The sequence below is a fragment of the Nyctibius grandis genome, chromosome 4 (genome assembly GCF_013368605.1).
Source record: "Nyctibius grandis isolate bNycGra1 chromosome 4, bNycGra1.pri, whole genome shotgun sequence".
Classification (NCBI taxonomy): domain Eukaryota; kingdom Metazoa; phylum Chordata; class Aves; order Nyctibiiformes; family Nyctibiidae; genus Nyctibius; species Nyctibius grandis.
The window spans coordinates 53,332,927-53,356,964 of record NC_090661.1 but is presented as its reverse complement, the minus strand read 5'-3'; the positions used below and the strand labels follow the sequence as shown (position 1 = coordinate 53,356,964).

Sequence of the window (24,038 nt, the reverse complement as noted above, 5' to 3'; positions counted from 1 at the left end):
GTAAAAATCCAACATTCATTGTGTTGGTTAAATGGATGCTCTCTACTTTACAAAACTCTCGTTAAAAGACCCTCAACAGACAGAGATGAAGATGGGGGGTGGGGAGAGGGCTGGAACAGCAAGCAAAGCAGGTGGTGGAAATGATTAGCCATGTCCTCATAATGCAAAATTTTAATGGCTTAATGATTTTTTGGTTATACAAGGACAGAAACTTCCACGTTTCATTACTTCCTTCAGGCATATAGTAACCACCCACTTCCTGCTGTTTGTATACCTCTGCACATTGTTGAATTGCCACTGTAGACCATCCTTTGATTTTAGTAAAACTTCTACTTGTTAAACTTCTGGAAGTTTATATAGCTTTTATGCTCATATGTTTGTGCAAAAATTGTACAGACATGTATTCTTACAGGACACTCATGTTAGAAAAGTAAGCATTATTTTATCTTTTTCTAGTTGGTGAAACCATGGTTTAAAGGTGAATGGTAGCACTTTTCTGAGAGCACAGGTTCATGGAGGCAGAGTTCCAATTAGAAATCAGGACTTCTGACTTCTTACTATGTGCTGAAGTCACAAACCCCACTCTCTTGTTGTAAAGAGTGAGACAGCTGCTAGATGGAGTATCTACACTGTTTTTCCAATACCTAACTTCTGCTTAACATCTACCCTGAAACATCTCTGGGGTTGACTGCAGTTGTGCTTTCTGCATCAGCATTGTAAGAGGACTGTCTCTGTTATACATCAGTTGCTCAACTAGCTGCTTTAGTAGAGTCTTCCTGTGTAGTAATTTATATCATATTAAAATTCTTTAGGATCAACATTTTCTACATACACTGGTGTACTAATAGCAGAAAATGAAAGCCTTTACCCAGTGATCTTACAAAAAGAGTTATCTTTTATTTTAGAGATAAGCAAGCCGAGCACAGTAATCCATTGAGCTGTTTAAGTGACACAATATTTATAAAAACATTTTACATTCCCTACCCTGAACTTCCCATCTTGTTCTTAAATCAGTACAACATATTTTCCTTTGAAGATGGAATCAAACGGGCCATGAATTTACTGTAAAGCTGTCATTAGCACTTTGCCAGAAATACGATTTGAATAAGAAACAACACTTATACTAGCAGAGAGGAAAAGAAAACTCACAAAAGCTGTTTTAACTCTACCAGCTCTTGACTTCCTTCTTCTTGACTTCCTTCCTCTTGACTTATCATGTGGGATATCAAAGTCGGGCATCTCTCTCCACTGAAAGACTCACCCAGTCTACACTGGACTATGCCAGTCATGGTAAGGTGGATAGCTGTTTCAAAAAATTGTAGCGTGCTGTTTCTGTCATAGGGATTCTGCTCTCTTCCTACCACACGAGCCTTGGATCCTGAGACTGTTTTGCTGTGTGCAAAATCAGCCCTCGGGCTTGCAGACTTTGTGTTGATTCACAATATACACAGTAGCTTTGGGCTCTAACTTAAATTGATTGAATTCCATGGAATCCATGGAAGTTATTCCATGGAATCCATGGAAGCTGATTTACATCAGCTGAGCCACTTCTGTGAATACTCAGATTTATTTAGTTCAGTAAGGAGACATTGTGACTCGGGTTTAAGATATTTGCCTATAGAGGAAGTGAGATTCTGCCTGCTTCACACAACCTCTCTATTTTACGTTTCTTCTGAATACTTTTCTGATATTTCCTGCTGAAACTCACTGTATCTATTACAATAATCCTTTCCTTTCAGGAGATTTAGAGAATGAAATAATTGATCTCTCTTACAAAAATAAGTGACTTCTTTTTAATACTGTCACTCTTCTCCCTGTTGTCACTTCAAGTTCTTAGAACTTAGGCGAAATATATGTGGAGGTAAGAGAAAGTATCCTTTTAAGTTTGATGTCACTCCATCCTGGCTGATAAGTGTTCGGAACCATAATGGCTCAAACTGAGCAGCTGTGCCACAGGGTGTTGCAGAACTGGGATACACACAAAGGGGATCAACCACAGAGGCTTTTCTCCTGATCCTGGATCCTTTCTAATCTATTTGGTATCTGGAGCCTCAAGTCACATATGAAAAGAAGTATTAACTGTAAGTGTAAAGCAACTATAGATTTTTGTAGTTTATTGGTTAGCAAGTAAGTTGGAAGCTCTATCCTCAATGCAATGCTTCAGAGATGTATCGCTTCTAGGAAAACATGACTGTAGTAAACAGTTGAGTTCTTAAATTATTCAGTATCATAAAATGGTTTCTATTGGGAAAGAGTTGTAGCCCACTTCAAACTCCAAGTGTAATCATGTTGTATGTTCAAATTATATAGAATCGGTTTATGGTGCCACTCTGATCAGATGTTATAAATCCTTCTGCTTTAATTTCTGAGCAAATCAGCAAAGACACTTTGGGAATAAGTTCAGAGAATGCAGCTAAAGTGACTGTATTTTAACTGTAATCTGATTTAGGTCTGATATGAAATAAATCAATCTAGTTTCAGAGAAATTACAGGCCAGTGACAGCTGCACCGTGGTAAGATTACAGCAGGGATTTGGTTTAAAATGAATCCAGCATCTTTAAAGCCTGCATGTGGTACCATTATACCAGTGGATGCTGAGGAACCCAGCCTCATCCTGCCATTGCTAACACTGGCAACAGAGAGTGGGGAAGTCTGATGCCGACACCTGAATTATTTGGAGGTGAGCCAGCTTTGATTTGGATGCGTTGGTAGCTTGACACAGTGGTCAAGCTAGTAAGTCTGGCTGGAAGTCAGGGCTTACTGTCTCTGATGTGCTGCTAAAATCATGTGTCTGAGTCCCAAGCTGGGAGGTCTGTCGTCGTGCTTGACATGTGAGTGACTGACCGTGGATATCTAGTATGCTTTGGCTGAAGAACGACTTATGCTAAAATTTGTGAAGCTTCCAGGCTTTAAGAACATTTTCAGAAGTGATTGTTTTGTGAATCCATGTAAATAATATGGGCCTACTTATGTTGGCAAGCCAAACAAACAGCATTGTGGTTTGCAAAGCATTTTCTGTTTCTGTCAATACCAGGCCAGATAGTGACCACTGATCATTAACAGTTCAATTTCCTAGCGCTATTAATAGTATTATGACTTAAGGACATAAATCACTGCCATGGTCCCTCACCAAAAAAACCACCTTGTGTATTTATATCCTAACTAGTGAAAATTTTCATGTTCTTATTGGATAAATAGTTTTCTGCATCCTGAAATTATGGTTATGCAACTGGCCTATCCATTCTAGAGGTAATGGATGAAGCAACCCTTGAGGTGGCTTGTGGTATGGATGGACAAAAACACACATGGAGCCTTCCAGATGAGAAGAATTGCATCTATGTGAATAACATGGTTTATGTGAGAGTCTTGAAAGTAGTATTTAGGAAGGTTGTATATGAAAAATCAAGGTCATGCCCTTAGGGATTTGATTTTGAATAAGATTTTTTTACTTTGTGTTTCAGTGGCTGTTCCCTCACCAGTGCCGGCTTGTGAACCTGAGCCCAAAACTAACGGGCATTACCCAGCTCCACGACTTTCCGTTTCCTCCCGAGCCACTGTCGTTGCTAGCATGGAAGCCCCTTCTCAAGGCCTACAGACAGTCAGAAGTGGAAAACAGTGGTGGCCATCTTTGTCGTGGTGGTAGTTTACCTGGTGACAGGAGGACTTGTCTTCCGTGCCCTGGAGCAGCCCTTTGAAAGCAGGCAGAAGAACACAATCGCGCTAGAGAAGGCTGACTTTCTTCGGGAGCATGTTTGTGTGACCCAGCTAGAGCTGGAGACGCTGATTCAGGTAGGCCACATGAAGAAGACAGTATTTCTTGGAAGTTAGGATAAACAGCTTGGGGGTTCGTTGATCAGCTGAGTTGGTGGGGAACACAACTCTTCACAGAGCCCTCACAATGGGCAGTGTGAAGAGCAGGCTCTTTCCCAGTCATTTTAAAGTCCAGGAAACAGAAACTATGTCTCCAAAACATTGTAAATAGAGGTTAAATGTATTCACTAGATTAATGAAAAATATGTGCAAAGAAAATCAGAACTTAGTATCTGGAAGACATTTTTGTGAGAGGTGCCCATCATCTCTGTAAATTTTCAAATTATATTAAGTTCTTAATTCTTCCTCCAAAATGAAACTTAGCAACCAGGAGAACAAACAGAAAATGATAGGTGGGAATTTTGAAATAAATATTCAGCCAAGAATTCTGAAATTACTGGTACATTAATTTGCAGGTTTGCTATTGCAAACTTTAGGTAAATGAACAATGGTGAGGTATACAATTAAAAATTGAAAATAATTGGCATTTAGGAACTACAGAATTTTTAGTCTGGTTTAGTATGCAAAGCTTTAGCATCAATTTTGAAGGAAATAAATATGAAGTATGTAGGAATAAGTGGAACAGGGAATAACATGGAAGAAAGTTCTAGCAAGGATAGAGTTATCTTTCGTTGATTAAAACTCTAGACAAGGAAAGTATTATAGATATTACAAGACTTCAGTAGAGTATCTTCTAGGATCCCATGTAGTAACCTATTGGTTAGCCTGGAGAAGACAGAGATTGGATAAGAAATCAGAGATACCTAAGAATATATTCCAAGGTTGAACTTCAGATTCATATTTCAGACCTGAATTCATGTCTGAGCCTTCCAAGAGCACAATGTGTTTCACTCTGGGGTGTTGTACTAGAGCTCCACTGTGATTTCAGGCTCTTTGAAAGAACACAGAGCTATCCCCTGGATTCTTGTGTCCATCCACCCAACTGTGTTATGAAACCATTTCTATAAGTGAATCAAATTTATAAGCTTAGTATTTCTTCTAAGAAGCTGTTCCAGTATCTCATTGCTGTGATGGAAAAAGCTTTCTCCTACTTTTCAGCTTAAACTTGTTCAGTTTCCTTGTAATTGGTCTTCCACAGATGATGTCCCATTGCTTAATTGATTCCTCTCTGTTGCCCACACGTACAGATAGCAATGCTCTTTTGTCTCCTAAGCAAAACAAATTCTTTCCATTTATTTGGAGATAGATATGGGCTCTCCCTGCTTGTGCTCTGTGTTCACAGAAGACAGGTCAGTTCTGAGTCAGAATCTGTGTACCTGTACCTTTGGGCAGCCTGGTACTGTAGCTAAGAAGCCAAACCTGCTTCAGCAGGAAGCAGTATTGTGCTTATGTGACTATACAGTTTTTGGATCAGGGATGGCTTGGATCACATCCTTCATCTCTCTGCAAAAGACAGGTGAACATGTTTGGCTGGCAGCGTGAATTCTGTTCAGGGGTGTTCTGTTCAGATGTGTTTCTCATGGCAGTGTTGCAGAGATCCATATTTCCCTCAACTCCTTAGGTATAATGTGTGCTGCCTGATTAAATGATTTAAAAAAAATACTAAAAGCAAGAAGTTTGTATTCCCTTGATGAGAATGTCACTATTAAAAGATATGCAAAATTCTTTCTTTTCTAGCAGAACACAAAATGTGTAATAGATACAATAAGAAAAGCACTTCAACGGGATGGTAGACTCCTGCATACCGACTGCAGTACAAAGATTTCTAAATAGCCCCTATTCTCTAGCCTAAGCTATGTGCCAGTTTTAATTCTTTGTTTTACAAAATATTTTCCCTTCTTTCACCTCAAAAGTGGTGACACTAAAATAAAAAACAGGCATTCTGTGTCATTAGAAGGCAGGTATTCTGAACAAATCTTATAATCGCCTGAGATTTCAGTATGTCCTCAGGCATTACACTGGCTAACTGGAAATCATTTTGCAAAGGTAAATTAAATGTGTTCAGCAGCTTAGCATGTGAATGTCTTAAGGCCAAGTGATGAGAAATATTGAAGCAGATTTGTCAATAAAGAACAAGTTCCTTTGGATTCTTCTGTATGTCTGGGAGTGAAACTGGCTCCAGGGATGTAGTTGGGTAAGCTGATATAGAAAACTCTGATTGTTACTGACTTGCACAGGAGAACAGTGAACCACTGCTTGAAGATAATGTCAGGGGGTTAACGTTGTGCTTTCATGCCTTCACGTTGATGATCTCAAAAGTGACATCTTCCTGGCTGGCACAATGCATTTCTGCATTGCACCAAATGCTGCATCTGCCTTTACAACTGTGATTTCAGACTGACGTGGCAACCTCCATGGGTCCTGGCTGCTGTGCTGTGTGCAGTTAGCACCTGGCTACTGCTGAGGGAGCTATTTATAATTAATGTTATTTGACCACCTGAAAGCCTTTAGATGAACACAAATCATACTCTCCAGAATGACTGTGTTGATTCACCTCTGTGCTTTGGAGAATATGGAAAAAATACAAAAAGAGAGTCCTTAGAACTGGCTTGTATCCTTTTACTGTGGGGGTGGCTCTGGAACAATCTTTTAAGGAGAAGAGGGGAGGAGTGTCATGATCTTTACAAGGTTAACGATGGAAAAATTTATTGCTTTGCCTAGATTTCAATATTTCAAATGATTCTCCTTTGGAAAACCTATAAGGAAGATGTACGGCACTGTATGAGGAAGCTGTTAAAATTTAGTGTGGATGAGACATCCTTTCCAACTTGATCTCCAATAATATTAGCACCGGTAGCGCAAATGTGAATTGCTGAGTCCAGACTGTGAAGTTCATTCATAGACTTAAGAACTAATATAGTGATGAAAGCAGTGCAAATCCCTAGGAACATTCAAAATATTTTAAATTTGTATTTATCTCTTGGGTTTTGGTTCAGGTCTGTTTAATACTAACACAATGATAGATAATTTTTTCTTAACAATAGCAAGTATTTCACAGTGCAGTCTATATTGTCTAAAGTCACCTGAAGTGGAAGTTCTTAACTGTACGTTTTGAAGCCCATTTCTGCTTCTGAAGACACTTGTTGCAGTGAAGCATGTTCATTATATAATGCCTTATGTGATCTACAACTTGGCATGGTGAGAATAAGAAAATGACAAAATCATATGCTCTATTTTAACACTTTTAACTTTTCAGAGTTAGAGAGAAGTGAAACCTAGAATATGCTAAAAGACAATGAAACTTCAGGTATTTCAAGTACATTTAGCTGTATTGTACCCATTTGAACAAATAGCAGAAGGCAGTAGGACTGATGTGACTGGACATCAGTTGAAAAGAAAAATAACATTGATAGTTACACCTGCTAGCATATTACAAAACCTTTTTGTTTTGTTCTTATACGTCGTAGCATAAGCTTATTAGTTGCTGGGGTCAAAAAGAAGTCATCTTGCCTTTGTAATAATTCACATTTAGGGTGTATAATGGGGAGGTCATGCCTCTCAGAAAGATCAGATGTAATCTATCATTAGGAGAGGCAGGCAGGAAGACCATCAATGTGTTTCGGCAAAGTAACTCCTATGGACCTGATAAGGGTATTCATATTCTGTTTCTATGTAGCCTGTGCACCGTGTACAAGTAAAAAATTTTGTAATGAGCCTTGCTTTCATAATGAGCCCTGCACAATGACGTAAGATAGAATGGCTTGCTACTGTAAGAAGTTACTTAGGTTATTGGCGGGCTGCTTTCTTCTTCCTTTTCCTTCAGGGTTTAATTTAGGAGTGTGAGTGATTATAGTATAAAAAAAAGAAACCACCCACCTGGGAACTAAGTCATATTATCAATGTCCACTAATGACTACAGCAACTCATTAGAGTTAGCCTGTAAGCTGAAAAGAAAGCAGAGCTGGAAATAAGCTAGTCAGGCTTTACTGCTAATTATGTTAGTAAGAGTTCATATTTTGGATAGGCACTTTTGATTACTGTTCTGAGCTACTTTTGCCTGAAGGTAAGCAAGAAAGGGAACATCCTGTAAAGGTGTTTCAGTTTTCAGCTGCTTAACAAGTTCATTAGTGTTATAAGCCAGCTTGTCTTTTCAGGGTGTTTCCTTGTAAAATGAAGAGAACTTGTATGGCTTTCATGTGCTAGAAGAAAGCTCTAGATGGGGCAGAAAAAAAAATGTATTTTGAGTTAACTATGGTGAAGACTTGTCTGTTGGTGAAGATAGGAAAAGACTATTTGAACTGTGAAGAAAAACAATGGTAAATATCTGATTATTGAACCTTCTGCCTGTGCCTCTGGAGGTTTTTTTCTATATATCCCAACTTCCTTCTGCTCTGATCTTTATTTACGTAATTCCCCCTAAAAGGATATGAAAAAAGAATTCAGATCTCTTGGGTTCTGTCTAAGTTGGTGCACACTAGTTTGTAACTCCAGTCCAGAGATACTCCAGTTGTATAGGAGACAGACTGAGCCTAGGATGCTGCAGAAGTCTGCAACTGTCCTGTAGCTACATTACTTCCAGAACTCAGCTAAGAAGTTTGCAGGGAGCTAAGCCCTTTGGACTTAGATCTCTGTGCATGTCCCTTGTTGAATGCTGTAGGTCTGCCATCAGGCACAGTGCATGCATGACAATCGAATCACTATAAGTGTAGGTAGATCACTATCTGGCTGATTGTCACCTAGAGACCTTTATGGGGTAGGCAGAAATATTTAAGGGATGCTTTAAAAGCTTTCTACTTTTGATTATACCTGAACAAAAATTGCTGGCCTTGGTCCTTAAAAATGCTGTTTTGGAAAAGTGAATAAATGAGAATTTATAATGAGGATCCCTTAATCACTCTGTGAGGGGTGGTGAGAATAAGTAGAGAGGTAGGGAGTATAAAGAAAAGTTATTAAGGAACTGGTCCTTAAAAGCTGCTTGTTAATGAGAAGCATGCTAATAATCATCATAGAGAAACATCAGAGCATGAAAGGCAATTGAAACAACTTTTTGTATGCTTGATAGGAATCTGCTTGGAAAAGAATTGTAGAGGGAGATAATCATTATTGGATTAGTATGATCTGTGGAGAGGAATTAATGGAACTAGAAAAAAGATGACAAGAATTTTCTTTTCTTATCAAATTCCTATCCTTGGTTACACATAGGGTACATCCTTTGAGTAGCTCAGCACTCAAGAAGGGTATTATGCTTGTCCTTGGAAAAGATTTGTCTTCTTCATGCCTGGGATTTTAGTGGAGAAATTAGAGAAATAAGAACAAGTGAATCAGATAAAAGCCTTTCTTCCCAGAGAAACCAGAAACAGTCTGTTTGGTTCCTGTCTCCTCCTCAGCTGTACCTGCTCCCAGCTCTCTTGTTGCCTATGTGCAAAATCTAGACTTTTCTTGATATGATTGTCTTAATTAGTGATCAAGGTATCATCTAATATGTTAGTGAAGGCTGGCATGTACTCACTCGTGCATCAAGGAGGTTCAGATGTGTGAGTATCTGAGCACAGTGAAGACCACCTGCACCCTAGGATACAGGGAGCTGGCAGCTGTGGACCCCACCACTGCCAGCCAGATAGCATTACGATAGTTGGATATTTATAAGTGAATGATGTCAGTCAAGCTTTAAAGAAAAAATGAATTTGTTCTGGATGAGAAGAGAGCCTGAGAAGCTCAAAGCTATCTAAGGCAACGGGACACTCCTTCACTTCAGGGGTTACTGCTTGGCCCTAATAGACTTGCTAAACTATGTAAACTCAAATGTGATTAAAGTGTTGTAATTAGCTCGCTGGCATTCACACACTCAAGGGGAAGGCAAGCAACATTCCTTGGCAGAAGTAACATGCCAGCGTAGCTGACAATGTGTCATGGCCTATTTAGACAGGCAACCTGTCTGTTACGCTGATTTACACTCTTCTCGGTAAAGAAACAAATGATCTCTGCTTTCACACCACCTGCAATATTCCAGCAACTGGTACAGAAGCCCTTTCAAAGGGTTTGGTCCTAAACATTTCCTTTCTCTGTATCCCTCTTTCTTGAGGTACAGACAGGTGCTGAGAAACCCTGGCCTTCTGCCCATATGAAATGCAACCACTCTAGTCTGGAGCTTGCTCATGCTGTAATTTCACAATCAGCTTAGCCTGGCATGTAGCAGCTCTAGTGTTAAAAAAGGCTGTCCCATACTGATCTCTCTGGATATACCTGGTCTCTGTTCTTGCCCAAGCACCTCTTCTCCCACTCCTTTCCCTTTTTGTGGGGCAATATGTGATGAATAACTAACAACTGGGGAACAGATTAGCTGAAACCAGCTCGAGGAAAAAAATGTGGTAGAGGAACCTTTGTCAGTTGGAAACATAGGCAAAAATGAGTGAGGAAAAGTGCAAAATGGAAGGGGAAGAAAAGAAAAAATGTGATAAATGAGCCATCAGAGGGAAGAGGTGCATGAGGAGAAAAGTGTAGCATGAAAGCTAGAGATAGAAGAGGTGTTAAGTGGATGTATTAAAAAGTCAGTGGTAAAAGCACAAGAAAATAGGAGGTTGTAGAGAAGATCAGGAGAGAAATCATAGACATGAACAGATGAGAAGCAGGGCAATGGTAAAATAGAATGATTAATTTGCTTTGTACATGGACTGTATAGAAAAAGGTGAAATAAAAAAAAATCACAGTGACAATTCATAGATCATAAGTCAGAGGGAAAAGAGAAGTGGTTAAAGAAATGGAATAAGAAAGGTCAAAACAAACTGGTATTGATAGGTGGGAATTCTGTGTTGAACAAAGTCAAAGAAAGAGAGAATGTAAGAAGCAGCACTTTGCCTTTCCTGTTGAGCCCGGCAATAAGTTCACTGAAATAACCAAGGCTAAAGGCTGGTGGCAATGTTTAGGAGGAGGAGCAAATACCAGCGTGAGAGAGAAGGGGAAGATTTGGCAGTAGCATGAGTAGCACGATAATAGCAACATGAAGCGCAGTTGGAACAGAGCGGGAGGAAGGCAAAGAGCTGGAAATGGTAAGAAGCAGAAAGAGAGAAGCTTGGTTCCTTTGCATTGGTTTTATGGAATTGAATCTCAGTTGGGAATATTTGGGAAGGAGAGGTTTGCTTTGAAAGGCAGTGATTTTAGCTGCTGTTCCAGAGTGACAGGCAATAGATTGCACGAGATCTGCAAGCAACTAGAGAATATGTACCAAAGGGCATCTCAAAAGTGAACTTGGAGCAATTCAGCTGAATGTGTCAGATGCTGATGAGAGATTTATTTCTGTGCTTTGGAGGCTGATGTATTTAGCTCTATCTTCCTTTGGACTGTGAAGCTGTAATGGAAGGCAAATGTGTATGTCCCCATGATACAATATGGTGCATTTTTAGAAATTCCCAAGCAAACGTTCAGCAGGCTGATATGTCTGCCTGGTTTGATTCAGTGCTGTGTAAGACATAGGACAGTGACCAGGAAGCAGTATAGCTACCTCAGCTTCTGCTCTGGATTTAGTTCATTTAAGCACTAGCTGAGAGTCTCTGTACCATGCTGTATTTGTGGACATGTGACCGTGTCCAGTGTGGCAACTGGGGAGTCCTAGCTGATCACAAAGATGTTTCATGATGTTTCCATAGCTATCCTATTTGTTCATTTCAAATGGGATATAAAGATCCTATTTTTTCTTTAGTTAGCATAAAATATAAATAACTTAATCAATTATTAATTGTATGGGAATTAAAATCCTTGGCTGACTAGCTTCAGTTGACTTCACAAACATCATTTGTATTTACCACCCTTCTTGCTGCTTCTAACATCAGCTGTTCCCATTGGGGAATTTTTCCTTTGGCAGTTATTGCTACAAGAACAATATTTATGGATCTCTTTGTGGTGTCAGTCCTCCACTTCTCAATTGCTTTGTATCTTTTGTCATTTGTCTATGCATGGTATCTTTCTTCCACCTTAAAAGCTATTTAGTTCAGTCATATATTCAGTGCTCAGAGGATGCTACTGTACTTTGAGCAGGTATTAAAAAGTTTAAATCTAAGCTGTTCCCATGGTCCTAGAGATTTCCCTTTGGAGCCTATACTGACTTGCATAGGATATGGTAAGGCATGCATAAGGCTGATTTCTTGTCTCTTTTTTGCAGCATGCTATTGATGCTGATAATGCAGGAGTCAGTCCCATAGGAAATTCCTCTAACAACAGCAGTCATTGGGACCTCGGAAGTGCCTTTTTCTTTGCTGGAACAGTCATCACAACTATAGGTATATTTACGTTTATCTTTTAAAATTCATAGTCACACTGAGACCTGGACAATGAAATAAATTTGAGGAAGGTAGATTACAAAGAAATAAAGTGTCTGAACTGTATTTCTCTCAATTCTCAGTGTCAAGGGCATTGAGTCTCTGGGTAAATATCAGAAGCTGTTTATATAATTAGGGTAGAAGAGCAATGCTGAACTGAAAACAAGTAGCACTGATGTAGCTAAGGCTTTATAACTCTGTTCTTCATGTAGATGCAGGTGGTTTTAATTTTCACTAAAAAGCTCAAGAACCAGTACCTGATGAAATAACTATTGTATGGTTGTTGGGAATTTGGATTTTAATATTTTAATTTACCCATAAGGGTAACTTTCTTCCCAAGTACATAAATTAATTTTGGCTTATGCTCTCAAGTTTGATATAATTAAGTCTTCTTATACCATACTCCTTGTAACTGGAAATGTGTTCATATAAGTATCACATCCTTTTTAAAATTCTTCCTCGCTTTCATACTAATAATTGGAAGGAATTCCACAAATTGTACATTGTGTAAAAAAAAACCCTATTTTTTTTTTCCATTCTAGAATTCATGGCCTTGAAATATTGACACATTTCTCTGTATTAGATAAAGGGCATACTGAACTGCTCCATTTACTTCTCTTGAACCACTAATTTTAGTAAGTTCATTATTCAGGCCCATGTCATCTGTGTCCCCTATACATTGTATCCAATGTACTTAGTCTCTTGATCTCTGAATGCTGGCCTTAGGTATACTAAGGTTTTTATCCTCTCCTCTGTGAACCAGTTCCTCTCTTGAAGATTGTTCAGGCAGCTGAACAAGTTGTGATGACATTGATGATGAGGTTAAACTGCTGACAGTTATACAGTGGTTTGATAATTTTAAGCTTGATTTCAGTGCCATCATGGTTAGAGGTCAAGAAATCTGTTTATTTGGAAACCACTGGCAAATTGTTGCTTTTTATTTGCATTGGCTTTGAGTGTTCTTCTAATTTAAATATGCGATAAAGTGCTTTTCCGTATTACAGCTGTGATACACACACTAGTGACTGTATAGACAAATAATCCGATAATCATGTAATTCTTCATTAAAGTGTGAGAATCTGACTGAATTCTGCAAGTTCTTTATGCAACTAATACAACAAAAAAATCCTGCGGCAGCTACAAGGCTCGCTGTGGTGATCATCTCAAGCAGTGGAGTCTGTGCCTTTGGCTCTGCCTTTTCTGTGTTGTCAGAGTGAGGGTGAAAGGGTGATTGTATAGAGCATACCCGTCCCTGTGTTCCTCTATATACTAAGCTACATTACCATGTATTTTTAATGGTAGCATAAAACCAGCAAGTGGTGAGAAAGAAAACATTTCTGAATCAAATGTAAGAAAACCCTCCGTTAATATTTGTTTACTCAATAGACCCAAGTGACAAGCTTTTAAATTACTCATTAAAATAAATGCCATTATGTAGGCGTAGTTTATGTAGACATATTATTGACATCTGCTTTTTAAATAACTTATTTAAAAGAGCTTGGATATTTGCCCATATTTGCTTTAAATTCTCCATGAATGAGTTTTTTATAGGCTGCATAAAGTCTATGTATTGTGTCTGGGCATGAAAATGATTTTATTTTATCCACCAGAGCCCTGTTAGGGCTCCTTTTAGGCAGACACTCAGCAGACTACCTGGTCAACCTCAGTCCACTGGCCTGAATTTTCTTGGACTTTTAGGAGAAATCTGGGATCACAGATGCAGCCATGAAAAGGACTGCGGGTTGACAGGGAGGCAGTGTTGTGTGTCAACATAGTCCTTTCACCATCCCATGACAGATATATCCAGTGCCAGTATCACAAACCTGACCGGATTAGGACCTGGAAGCCCAGCATTAATTCCCAAGGACCAGGAGGAATTACTGTAGATGAAGAGACGTCTCTCTGGATGCTCTGTGTTTCCACTTCAGTTCATCAGTGATTTGTGATTGTGTAATCATTTTTAATATTCAAATAATTACGTATAGTCAGAATAGAAATCTCTATAACATTTCAATAAAGATACCTGATCTTAAATAAAAATATGAAAATATTACTGCTACAATTGTTGTTTTTTCTCTTTAACATTAACATTTTAACAGAAATAGCATGGCTACTGGAGTCATAATGCTCTACGTAGATTCCTAAGGTTAAATTCACATGGGTGGTGTCAGGAACGGAAGAAGTGCCTGAACAAACTGTGGTGACTACAGGTAGTTTACTGCACAGGACAGGTGGAGAGCTGCCTTTCTGCCAGTATCAGGTGTTCCCAATGTTTTATCTGGAGTTACAAGGCTAGGAGTTGAAACCAAACGTGCCCAAACATGCTTAGGCCAAAATGAGAGTATTCACTCAGTTTATGCAGCTAGATAATTATGTCTTGGTCAGAATCTGTCATCTTTTCAACAGCCTCAGGTTACCCTAACAGAGGATTATTGTAGCATCAATACATGGTGAATATACATGAGGGATACAGGGAAATTGTCCAAGCAACCAAGGAGCACATTCAGAAAGCTAAAGCCCTGATAGAATTAAATCTAGCCAGGGACATCAAGGACAACAAGAAATGCTTCTATAGGTATGTCAGTGATAAAAGGAAGATGAGGGAAAATGTGGGCCCTCTCCAGAAGGAAATGGGAGACCTGATTACCAGGGATATAGAGAAGGCTGAGGTAGTCAATGACTTTTTTTGCCGCACTCTTCACCGGCAAGTGCTCTAGCCTCACTACCCAAGTCGCAGAAGGAAAAGGCAGGGACTGGAAGGATGAAGAACCACCCACTGTAGGAGAAGATCAGGTTCAAGACCATCTTAGGAACCTGAAGGTGCACAAGTCCATGGGACCTGATGAGGTGCACCCACAGGTCCTGAGAGAACTGGCAGATGAAGTTGCTAGGCCACTATCCATCATTTTTGAGAAGTCGTGGCAGTCTGGTGAAGTTCCCACTGACTGGAAAAGGGGAAACATAACCCCCATTTTTAAAAAGGGAAAAAAGGAAGACCTGGGCAACTACAGGCCATTCAGTCTCACCTCTGTGCCTGGCAAGATCATGGAGCAGATCCTCCTGGAAACTATACCGAGGCACACGGAAATCAAAGAGGTGATTGGTGACAGCCAACATGGCTTCACTAAGGGCAAATCGTGCCTGACAAATTTGGTGGCCTTCTACGACTGGGTTACAGCACTGGTGGATAAGAGAAGAGCGACTGATGTCATCTACCTGAACTTGTGCAAAACATTTGACACTGTCCTGCATGACATCCTTGTCTCTAAATTGGAGAGACATGGACTTGATGGATGGACCACTTGGTGGATAAAGAATTGGCTGGATGGTTGCACTCAAAGAGTTGTGGTCAATGACTCGATGTCCAAGTTGATACCGGTGATGAGTGGTGTTCGTCAAGGGACAGTATTGAGACCAGTCCTGTTTAACATCTTTGTCAGCGACATGGACAGTGGGATTGAGTGCACCCTCAGCAAGTTTGCCGACGACACCAAGCTGTGTGGTGCGGTCGACACGCTGGAGGGAAGGGATGCCATCCAGAGGGACCTCGTCAGGCTTGAGAGCTGGGCCTGTGCTAACTGCATGAAGTTCAACAAGGCCAAGTGCAAGGTCCTGCACGTGTGTCGGAGCAATCCCAAGCACAAATACAGGCTGGGCAGAGAATGGATTGAGAGCAGCCCTGAGGAGAAGGACTTGGGGGTGATGGTTGACGAGAAGCTCAACATGAGCCGGCAATGTGCGCTTGCAGCCTAGAAGAACAACCGTATCCTGGGCTGCATCAAAAGCAGCGTGGCCAGCAGGTCGAGGGAGGTGATTCTGCCCATCTACTCCGCTCTCGTGAGACCTCACCTGGAGTACTGCATCCAGCTCTGGGGCCCCCAACATAAGAAGGACATGGAGCTGTCGGAGCGAGTCCAGAGGAGGGCCACGAAGATGATCAGAGGGCTGGAGCCCTCTAAAATCAATAATGTTTTTAAATATAAATCTAGATAAAGTAGGATCTTCAAGGGGAAGGCTTAAAAACTTCCTTGTTAAAAGCTATTAAAAAAAACTCATGAAATACAAATGTTAGGCTCTTTATGTAAAATTGAAAGGGGAAGTGAACAAAGAGTTCAAGGGCAGATTTGCGTAGTGTGGGTACAGTTTGAAGGCTGCAGTATAACTAGTCAGTGTGATGAGGGTCTGAGGAAATTATGAGGTAACCACTAAAAATGAGCCTTGTCGGATGAATCACACTCCCATCAGGAAGTCATTGTCACAGCCCAAGAGGAGCAGCAGTGTGCAGGCACCAGGCCAGCACAGAGGGATTTTTGTGCCATGTAAATCAAGGTAGATTAATTAATTAAGCAACAACTTTAGATAGGACCTGAATCTATAGAAAATATGGGCAACAGAGCCTACAAGAAGAACTAAATCACAGGGGGTACCTTGCCTGGGAAATGACATCATGCCATGGAAAGTCTGTGAATGGGAATTGCATGTGGAACAAAGGTATGCCTGCAGGAACAGCAGTTTTTCTAAACCCATTAGTTTTTCTAAAAAGTCATGTATAAGTTCTGAGAGTCTGACAATTGTTTTTCTCCTCAGGATATGGGAATATTGCACCAAGCACTGTTGGAGGCAAGGTTTTCTGCATCTTGTATGCCATCTTTGGGATTCCACTGTTTGGCTTCTTGCTGGCTGGGATTGGAGACCAACTTGGAACCATCTTTGCAAAGGGTATCGCAAGGGTGGAAAAAGTTTTCAGAGTAAGTTCACTGTCAGTTTTTTGCTTGTGTTGTATAACTTGCTTTTAATTCTGTTGCTATTACCTGCAGTCCTTTTTACATGTTGGGCACCGTGAAATATTTACATGTCTAGTTGAGAAGATGCTTAATGTCCTTGGGGGCCTCTGTAGTCAGTGGAGAGAAACAGACTTCTCTAGATGGTGGTGCAGGGGTTAGAGATCAGGCTCTGAATTTCCTTCTTGAGGCTGTCTCTGGGGAATGTATCTCCTAAGCTAGGTTCCTTACATGGTCTGGTTGTAAAACAGCCTTCAAAACACCACAGGTTGCTTTGGACATGTACATCCATTCACTGAAAACAGAGAAAAGGTAGTGTAACTTCTGGAGGAACAGGGATGCAGAGTAGGTCCTGACTGTATTATTAAAAAAGCCTAAAAGACTTGGAAAGCAGGGTTACTGGAGTGAATGTGAATGTAGGAAGAGAGATGGCTGAGTGATATGCTTTCACTGCAAGAGGACAGATGCCTTGGAGTAGATCTGCAGCTGCAAAAACTGGCATAATGACACTGACTGGAATTGTCCTCATGGTATTTACCTGCCTTGCCTACCATGGATACATCCTACACTAGATTTCTGTGTAGAATTTCTCATACGTAATTTCCCTTCATGTTGCCAATGCTCTCTACTTTCGAGCCTGCATCACTGTAAGCAATTCTTTCGCAAGCGGTGCTGCAGACCTAGCAAATGCTGTTTTGCTAATTTGCCGATGGTTCACTTCAGGGATTCTCTCCTTGAAGCAGAACTTCTAGAAGTGACCTGTGTGATGCTTCTCTTGGAGGTGGTGTAACTGGAGATATGTCTTTGCAGGGATGGAGTGGATGAGAAGCTGTCCTAGCTGGTTAGTTTAATAGGCATCTATTTCCAAAACATACCCACAGATGAGAGTAAATTACTTGTAACTGTTTTTGAAAGGAAGTAATTGAGTATTAGGCTGGAGTATGAGCAATTTCCCTTTTCATTAAACTACTGTGAAGCGTCTCAGACCAGCCATAAGGAGTATCTCTCAGGTGAAATGTGGGAAAAGGTGACTAGTGATTATGGGTGAGGAAGCATGTACATGCCTGACTGGAGAGCACTTGAAAATGGCCTACATTTTCATGAAATGAAAATGGAGTTATTGAAAGGTGGCTCAGGTTGGGCCTGCAAAAACAGAAGTAGCTAAGATCCCTAGTTTCTTTTTTTACTTAGCTTCTTATTATACCTGCTTCACTTCAAAGGAATCTCTGAACTTTCCAGCCTGCTTCTGCCCAAGAAAAACTACAATCTCGAAGTCATGATATGAATTGAAAGTCAGAAAATCTTTGATTAATTGTCAGCTGTAGTATTGGCTTTCTGGGTGATGTGGACAAAACCATTAAACTGTCAGCATGATAGTTTATGAATAAAATAATAAATGCTCTACTTAAAGTATTTTAAGATTCACAGATGAATGCAGATATTAATGTTTCATACAGAATATAGCCCTTTGGCACATAATGGGAGTTCTTTTGATATTCAAAGTACTCCTTCCTTTTCTTGAGTTAATGCGGTTGCTTGTTGTTTATGACCATCTAAACTATTTCTTTTCCTCCTTGGTATTTTGTTAGTTTCCAGAGCAATTTAGAGATCTGTGGTCCCCTTGTTTAGCCAAGATGTATGTTTATTCCTTTTATTTTGATTCTCATAAATCCATTATATCTATTCTCTTGTGATTTGGTGGACAGGGTTATACACCATTGTTGGCCACCAGTTGGTGGCTGGTCACAAGTGGTGCTCCCTGGTGCTCAGTATTGGGGCCAGTTCTCTTTAGCATCTTCATCAATGATCTAGATGAGGGGATCGAGTGCACCCTCAGTAAGCTGGCAGATGACACGAAGTTGGGCAGGAGTGTCAGGCTTGGGGAAGAGTGGCTGGAAAGCTGCCTGGCGGAAAAGGACCTGGGGAGAGTTGATTGATAGCTGACTGAATATGAGCTAGCAGTGTGTCCAGATGGCCAAGAAGGCCAACAGCATCCTGGCTTGTATCAGAAACAGTGTGGCCAACAGGACTAGGGAAGTGACCGTCCCTCCGTACTCGGCACTGGTGAGGCCGCACCTTTAATAGTGTTCAGCTGTGGGCCCCTCACTACAAGAAAGACATTGAGGTGCTGGAGCGAGTCCAAAGAAGGGCAACGAAGCTGGTGAAGGGTCTAGAGCACAAGTTTTATGAAGAGCGTCTGAGGGAACTGGGGTGGTTTATTCTGGCGAAAAGGAGGCTCAGGGGACACCTTATTGCTGTCTACAACTGCCTGAAAGGATGTTGTAGCAAGATGGGTGTCAGTCTTTTCTCCCAGGTAACGTGATAGGACGAGAGGAAATGGCCTCAAGTTTTGCCAGGGCAGGTTTAGACTGGATATCAGGAAAAATTTCTTCACTGAAAGGGTTATCAGGCATTGGAACAGGCTGCCCAGGGAAGTGGTGGAGTCACCATCCCTGGAGGTATTTAAAAGTGTTGTAGATGTGGTGCTTAGGGACATGGTTTAGTGGTGGACTTGGCAGTGCTAGGTTAATGGTTGGACTTAATGATCTTAAAGGTCCTCTCCAACCAAAATGGTTCTATGATTCTGTGATAATTTCCTTCAATATTCCTAGTAATGAAGTTCAGCTATTTGAAACATTCCTGATATAGTTTACAATTTACATGCATCTTAGTGACTAGTCTTAATATCAGTGGTTTCACTTTATATGATTATTTACATAACATTTGTCATATCATATATGATCATTAATGTATTATACATGAGACATAATTTATATTGTTAGCTAATGTAGGATATAATAATCATTATAATTTTAGTAATTATGTAATTTATTATCACATTGTGTTTACATTGTTAGGCTCCATAAATGTTTGGACCTAATCAGATGAACCCACAAGTGGAGTAACAGTTCTTGATTTAATCCTGAGCAGTGAACAAAATGTAGTTCAATGGGTAACTCTTGTTTCTTACTTTGTAACTGTCTCCATAATGAACTCAAATTCAGCATGTTTGTGGGCATAAAGCACCTTGCTACAAACTTTAATGACAGGACGTAAAAATTAGGAGAATAGTTCGGAGGAAAATAGAAGGAACAAACTTACACTAAAAAGACACTGAAAAACATAATAAAATATTGCGTGGTGTGCCTCACAAATCTTTTGGAGCTAGCTGAGGGGTCACTGAGTGTGTATCAATGATCTAGTGACATAACAAATTGAATTTCCAGAAAACCTTTGACATGTTTTTTTCATCACAAGCTATAGGGAAATGAAGCTGGGATGAGGTAAAAGAGAAGGTCTCACATGTCAGTACATGTTTAAAGGGTAAATGGAGATTAGGAATAGATGGTAGCATTATTGGTGTGATTCTACTGGAATCCTTTCTGGGACCTTACTGTTTTAACGGAGGTGGCTTGGAATGGTTCAGACGAGAAGATGAATAAGCAGGTGACAGTGTCTGCAAATTATGTTTCTAGATGTTTCAGGATAGCTAAAATGGAAACTGCAAAAGGATGATAAGATGATAAATGGAATCCAGTGTTGGTGATGATACAAAATAATGCATATTTTTTCAGTTTGAGGAAATAAATCCTAATATATTCATACAGGGAGAGCATCAAATTTCACTACTCCAAAAGGGACCTGGGATTACTATGGATGGTTGTCTGAAAATAACACTGTGAAACTTAGCAGCAGTTAAAAAGGGAAAAAAAAGTGTCAGCAAAGGAGTTGAAAACCAAAAGACCATTTTGCCACTGCACAAATCCATGTTGCACTTGCACCATGAATATCATATGCAGTTCTAATCATCCCATTTTGAAAAGAAATTATCAGAAATGAAAATCAGTGCTAGGTCTGCCCTCACAGGCCTTGTCGCTGAGTCTCTGAGATGGCATTCACTAGCTACCTGTGTTATTTGCCTTCTAGTGGGTCCTCAACCAGAATTTGGGACAGTCTAGCTTGTATCCTTGGGGAAGGGAACGGGAAGAAACTTTGCATGTGTCCTGGACATTATAATAAATCAAGTTTCCATGTGCATAGGCCTCAACACTCTGCTTCTCTCTGTCTCCAGTTGCCTCTGTTCATCCCGTTCACCCTTAGGGAAGTTACGCAGCTGGTGTCAGGGCAGCCGAGAGTTCCTAAAATCCTTGCAACTTTGTCATCATCTGTACAGGTGTATGGGATTTGAAGGCAACTTGATCTTGCATTGTGGTTAGGATCATTTTTGAAGCTAGGTAATAGGCAGTATGCACACACTGGCAGGTGGGAAGGAGAGGAAGGCTTCTCTGTCAACACAGCAATCTTTTCACCCAACACATTTTCTTAACAGGTCTCTTGCTCCATCCAACAATGTAACTGTGAGCATGGAGCCCATGCCACACAAGGGACAGCTTCCCCTGGCATCCCCTGGAATAGCTGGGAAGATGAAAGGAGGATTCCTCCCAGAGGAGTTATGGTAGTGCACTTCTGCTGCCTCTGACGTGACCTGTGAGGAGCCCCACCAAACCTACATTGATTAGGAGCACAAATTAGAGCCTAAAAATGCCACATTTAGCTATTGCAGTGATCAGCCCACACACTCTGTGGGAATATTAAGAACAATTTGAACTCCATAAAGGGAGAAAGATATCTGCTCTTATCAAATACACACTACCCCCACAGTATTGACGGAATATTTCAGCAGAGGAACTGGGCACATGCTCATCTTGTAATCCAAAATGTTGCCACTATTTCGGTGTGTAGATAACCAGGAAAACAACTATTCATTTGTGACTAGGTAGGGCTGGAAGTATTGAATAGGAAAATAATGCTTTGTAAAACCAGGAACCTTTCATGTACCATTTTAGGAAAGGGAGGCACTGGCAGAGTGACGCTGCCTGGGATACGAGGACGTATCCCAAACACCACGCATTGGCTAGTTTATGCCATCTGTCCTACTGGAGTGATCGTGTTTGGTACAAGTAAACAACCATCAACCAGGCCAAAGACATAAACCACAGTGTCCCCCATGCAAGCCCTACCTACTCAGCTACTGATTATTCCTGTATGTCCCATCTTCAATAATCTGGGGCAGGACATGGTTACTAGTCTGTTCTCACATGCGTACAAGTCTGATTCCCCAGAAAACGGATACGTACAGGGTTGCCAGATTCACTATATGCACTGGTCACAAGCATTCACTATCTGGGTTCAGTGATGAATCAGTTCTCTCAGCCCATCTGAGAAAACCATGTACCCACTCAAAATCTAACTAAAAAATTGATAATTCTTATAAATAATTTTCACCTGGCAAAGCTTTCCAGACACTACATAAATGAAGTGTGTATTTATGCATTCCAATGTAACATAAAACCATAAAAACATTATCGTTATCTTACATATGTAAGGGATCTTATGAACGACCTGAGACTGTTTCTATAATAAACAGCAGAACAGACCCCATCCTTTTGGCTTGCTCTGTACACACAGAGGCTGCAAGCATCTAAAGATAGAAAGGAAAGCACTCCATAGACAGAGCGCACAGTTACAGCATGCAGCAGCTGTCATTATCATGAGTTAAATATAGGCTATATTCAGACAGTCTTTATTCAAAGCTTTTAATGAGTGTTTAGATTCTTACTGGAAGTAGATGGGATGAGCATAACCTGACAGATCTTCCCCCATCTTGCAGTTCAGTGCAGATGCATGCATTCAGCCTGGGCACAGCGTGCTTCTGAGAGCACTCCAGGATTGTCTGGCTTCTAAGTTGAAGCCACTGTGAGCAGCTCCTGGACTTGGTTACTGCTTTCACTCCTCTGGCTTACAGCATGATGCTGAGGACAGGTCTGGCAAGACAGCTGGTAGGGTGTGAATTGTAATACAGGGATGTGTGTGAGCAGCCAGAGATAGATGGTGGCAAGGCTGCACCTCTGAAGCTCACATCTCAAGAAAATACACTACTTTATGCAGAAACGCAATGCCTCTGTAAACAACTCACACTTCACTGAAGCAGGGACTTGTCAGAACAGACACATCTGCTACCTGTCTTTCAGGTTTTCATCTTAGAGAACCTGTTTGCCCATTGTTCTCTTGAAAAACGGTTTGCTCTAGATTTGAGAGACATTTAAGTGTTAAGAAAATGACATACACTTTTCTTTTTCTGAAAGACAGCAGTAGGCATTATCTTAACCTTGAAACAGTCCTGGGAAAAGTAGTTCTTATTCGGGAGATGGGGCTGGGTGGGAGTAAAAGAAGTCCCACTGAGCTGGTGGAAAGCTTTCTTTTAGCAACTGCCAAAGCTCTACCTTTTCTAAACTTTGTTGTTTGTCTTTCTGAATACATCAGATCTAGCCTAGCTACTCTTGCTCTTAGAGATTTGACTTCTTTTTAGAGAATTTGGCTTCTCTGATCCCTTTTGTTACTGTACAAGTGACAGGAATTGTCTTTACAAATTCCTTACCTGAAAATGAATGGAAATCAGATCCTCGGAAAGAATTGTTGTACAAGAGAGTAACTGTACAGAGGAGGAACACTTAAAAATACAGTCTTTTTTCTTTGTCTCCCCTCTGTCCGTCCATTTGCTCTATTATCTCTCCCCTTGCTCCCTCTCCTCCTTTCCCTTGGCTCACATCAAACCCGTAGCATTATACCTGACACCAGTGCGGGACTGGTGAGTGAGTTCTCAGCAAAGTTTGCTGTTCAAAGAAGTTGTTTGAAGTTTCCTTGAAGTACCACCTTTACCTCTTCTTCACTAAAGTAATGCCTTAGCCCAGGGACCCCGTCTGCTTCCTGCCAGGCAGATCCCACCCTGCGCTTTCTCTTCCAGCCCTGTATCAGCATTGATTCTTCTCATTTCTGACAGCTAAATCAAACTTTCAGATGAGATCGTTCCCAAAGACAGAAATTCAACTCCAGATCACTGCTTAGGCAAACCAGTGAAATTATTCTGGATTTTCACTCTTGTTACTGAATTAAAAATCTGGGACATGATTCATAGATAAATGTATTATAACCTAAGTAATATGCTAGCTTGTAAGATCCTATCTGTTCTGAATATATGGCCTGACACTTGCATTTCTGAGCAGATTAAGTTAATGGAAGACTGATGGAAAAGTTTTCTCTCTACTTCCTGACATCTAATCAAAATATACCGAAAATCAACACAATCTCTCTTTTTTTTTTTTAATTGCATTTCATTACTAGCTAGCATCAGTGTGTTATTACATCAGCTGCTAAAAACCCGCTGAGGATATTA

General features: G+C 40.5%; 1 protein-coding gene across 1 annotated transcript in view; it reads left to right on the top strand.

Moving 5' to 3' along the window:
- KCNK10 (potassium two pore domain channel subfamily K member 10) overlaps nucleotides 1-24,038 on the top strand; it is a 73,813-nt gene that overhangs the window by 28,164 nt on the left and 21,611 nt on the right. Inside the window, 4 exon segments of the mRNA XM_068399397.1 lie at nucleotides 3,462-3,599; nucleotides 3,602-3,789; nucleotides 11,867-11,984; nucleotides 16,611-16,771. Coding sequence (XP_068255498.1) covers nucleotides 3,462-3,599; nucleotides 3,602-3,789; nucleotides 11,867-11,984; nucleotides 16,611-16,771 — 605 coding nt within the window.